Below are 3,711 nucleotides of genomic sequence, written 5' to 3' on the forward strand. Positions count from 1 at the left end.
ACTGCGTTCACGATCCCTGAGGTCTGACCTCGCTGCAGCAGTCTGCCCTGTGCCAGAGAGACCCCTTCCCCACCAGACCCCAGCCCCTGGCCCCCACCCCAAGAGTCCCACCCTGTGTTCCTGCTCCAACTCTAACTGTTCAGCCTGGGGAGTCAGCACCTCCTCCCCAGCTGCGGGGGAAGGAAGCTTTGCCGTCACGTATTTCTCTTCTTTCCCCCTGCGGTTCAGGGGCTGAGAGGCTGGGCCCTGCGTGATGCTGGTCACTGGGCAGTCAGCTCCATGGTCTTCCTCCGCTCCTCTCGCTGCTCCTCTCCGTCCTCCTCGGGCTCAGACGCGCCCTTGATGATGGCCACACGCTCACTCAGGCTCAGGGAGTTGGGGGAGAACAGGTAGAAGTAGAGGACAGCAGCCAAGGCAGCCCCCACGATGGGCCCCACCCAGAACACCTGGTGGAGACAGAGCAGTGTCCGTGGGCTGAGCCCCAGGCCTCCGAGACCAAGACCTCCCCCTCCAGAGGACAGACCCATGGGCCTCTCAGAGGAGACAGCCAGAGAGACGTCCAGACCTCCCGAAGGAAAGACTTCTCCCCACTTCAGGGGCAGATATACTGACACCCCACTCCCCAATGACAGCGACATGGACCACAGACACCCAGATCCTCAGAGGAGACAGGCATCTCCAGAGGGACAGGGCCCCGCCAACCCCACCCTAAAGAGAGACAAATGAACCTTCAGAGGGAACAGACATGGAGATCCTCGGAGAGATGAACAGAACGCCTCTCCCTTCCACACAGGGAGACAGACAGACTCTGCAGAGCTCTCAAAGGAGATGACAGACAGATTGTCCAGAGGGACAGACCCACAGGAAGGAAGGCTCTCCCCATTCCCCCAACAGGGACAGATAAATAAAACATCAAAGAGGACAGACACACGGACCCCCTGCCCCCCACCACCCAGAAAGATGGAAGCAAAATCCTCAGAGAGCAACACTGGAGTACAGATCCTTTTCCCTTCCCTAGAGGGACAGACACACATAGACAGTCCCTCCCCTCAAACCAGGGTCCCCTGCCTAAAAAATCTACCCCCACCCCTGTCCTCGTTCTGGCTGCATCTCCTTCTCTCTCCAGCCACCCCCAAGCTCTAGGCCCCCATCATCCTGAAAGTCCTGTTAGCCGTCAGCTGCTAAGGCCGGGTTTCTAGGCCCTCATTGCCAGGGAGCCAGGGGAGGCCCAGACTCACCCAGTGCGAGGGGCTGAACTGCTTCATGATCACTGCGGGGCCGAGAGAGCGGGCCGGGTTCATGGAGCAGCCGGTGAAGTAGATCTGGACAGAGGGAGGGAGGTGGTGAGGAGGGCAGCGTGCTTGTCTACTCCCACCCGGCCCGGAGTCTCCCCGGGTCCCCCAGCAGTGCAGGGGCTCAGCCAGGTCTCCAACTGTCTCCCAGTTCCTAGGCTGGTGACCTCTCCCTCCACAGGTTCCTACGGACCCCTCCTCTCCTCTCTGTCCTGCGCTTGGGCTTGGCTTCCTGCCCCCATCCCAGCTCCCAGTCACTTCCATCTTTCCTCAGACTAGAGAAGGTTTGAGGGGATCAAGTCTGGGCCCGAGCAGAGCAGCTCCACTCCAGGCCTTAACTGCCAGGCTCATCGGTCCAGAAGGTACTCCCCATTATTTGCCCCAAGGGGCAGCACTGCTCACCCCCACCAGGTGGCCCAGTGTGACGGACAAGCCAATAGACAGGGCTGGGGAGCCCACAGGGCTGGTGCGGCGGGAGTCGGTGGAGGAGAAGATACAGAGCGCCAGCTGGAAGGTCAGAATCATTTCCACCACAACGGCCTGGCCCGGAGTTGTGTTGTTGTTGAGCTGCAAGGGAAGGGTGTGTTAGACCCTGCCTTCTTCTGGCTCTATGGCCAGGGACTTGGGGGGATGGGCTTTTGGTCTCCAGGGACATCTAGAGCCTGAGCACCTGGAAGCCAAGCCCTGTCACATCAGGGAGGTCATCTGCTGAAGAGACGACATACTTCGCAGTGAGCACAAAGCTTGGAGCGCAAAGCTGTGGCTAAAGGGCAAGTGTGAGGGGAGCTCTTCCTGGATACGGGCCTGTCACTCGTGCTGCCCAGTCCCCAATCCCCACAAGCTGGCATTTACCCTCCCTCCTATGGGCAGCTGCCCAGTTTGCTTACAGCACCCCCCCAAGCCAGCCTCCGGCCTGTGCCTGACCCGCTGCCAGTTCCAACCTCAAACCCGTCTCTCTGGTGGGGCTGACTCACCACTTGACAATGGCCGAGAAAATCCTCCTCTGTGTTTGATTAATGAACCCAGTTTGCATGGGACATGGGGGCTGGATCTGGGGCTGCGTGAGGGGGAGGCAGCAGGGGGCCAGGAGCAGGAACCAATACTCATCAGGGACTGTACGCGCTGGCGCCGCATCAGGGAGTTCACAAGCACGGTTTCTAAACGTAAGTCCCCGACTCCTGCTGTTACGGAGGAGTCCCACGTAATCGTCCCTGCTGTTGTGGCCATTCCCACGTAGGGTGAGTGAGAAAAACGAGACTGGGAGAGGCCAGGGTCACCGAAGACAGTATCACAACCCACCCCTCTCTGATGGTTCCATGAGACCACTCCGCTGAGGAGCACCCAGGAGCAATGAGGCGCCCAAGAGGACAGAAGAGCTCAGAGGTAAGACAGGAGAAGAGAGCAAAGTTTGGGGTAAGAAAAGAGGGGCAGTAGGCAGGCACCAGGAGAGAGGCCAGGATGGGGCAGCAAGAGGGGGTCAGGCAGAGGAGGTGAATATGAACCACAGCAGTGGGCTGAGGGGCACACACGGAGATTCATCTTCCCGGCCTTAGGAGGCTGTAACCTTCCTGGCAGAGGTGTGCCCTGGGCCACTCTGTGGCACCCATTCTGGAGATGAGGTTTGGGGGCCAGGTCCAGAGCCCACCACAGGGTCCCTGCCCCACAACCAGCCCCGTGGGCACTCACCGCGTTGACGGCCAGATTGCCTCGGGCATCACGCGGTGCCACCCCATAGAGGATGCCAGCCCCGGCAATGGCGCCCACCAGCTGCGCCACCATGTAGAAGGCTGCCCGGAGCAGGGAGATCTGGTTGCCCAGTAGGAGGGCCAGCGTGATGGCGGGGTTCATGTGGCCACCGCTCACGGGCCCCAGGGCCTGGGCCATGGTGCCTATGGCCAGGCCGAAGGCCATCGAGATCTGCAGGATGGTAGGCAGCGCGGACGGCCACTTGAGGGCCGAGCCGAGGCCGAAGAAGACGAGGATGAGGGTGGCCAGGAACTCTGCGAACACTGCCTTGAGGAAGGCCGCGGAGCACACCTCCTTCTTCATGGTCTCCAGGCAGCAGCCCCCGCAGGGGTCGCACGTCGGGGCGGCGGCGCAGCGGGCCGGGGGGACTGGCTCCCGGGCGCCGAGCGCTCTCAGGCGCCCGCGGCGTGGCTCGCCTCCTGGCGCGGGCCCTGCGGGGCGCGCTATATACAAGGCCGGCGCCCCGCGGCGGGGCGGGCGGGCGCGCGGGCGGGGGCAGTGGGCGGCTCCCGCACCCGGCGGCCAGCACTGCGCGCTGGGAGGGAACTTCAAGGCCGCCGCGGTCTCGCCGCTGACCCCGGCCCCGCGCTCCCCTCCCCCGCGCCCGGGCAGCAGCCCGCCCGCTCGGGCCACGTGACCCGGCTGGCGGTGTAGACCCGTCGGGCTGCCTGGG

The 3,711-nt window shown here is 62.8% G+C and overlaps 1 protein-coding gene across 1 annotated transcript; it reads right to left on the reverse strand.

Moving 5' to 3' along the window:
• Positions 1-260: 260 nt before the first annotated feature.
• AQP5 (aquaporin 5) lies at positions 261-3,341 on the reverse strand. Its single transcript, XM_060112987.1, has 4 exons — positions 2,979-3,341; positions 1,695-1,859; positions 1,239-1,322; positions 261-446 (listed from the first exon to the last, which is right to left on the reverse strand). Exons 1-4 carry the CDS (start codon positions 3,339-3,341, stop codon positions 261-263), a joined length of 798 nt encoding a protein of 265 aa, XP_059968970.1.
• Positions 3,342-3,711: the final 370 nt, after the last annotated feature.

Source organism: Mesoplodon densirostris, chromosome 11 (assembly GCF_025265405.1).
Source record: "Mesoplodon densirostris isolate mMesDen1 chromosome 11, mMesDen1 primary haplotype, whole genome shotgun sequence".
Taxonomy (NCBI): Eukaryota; Metazoa; Chordata; class Mammalia; order Artiodactyla; family Ziphiidae; genus Mesoplodon; species Mesoplodon densirostris.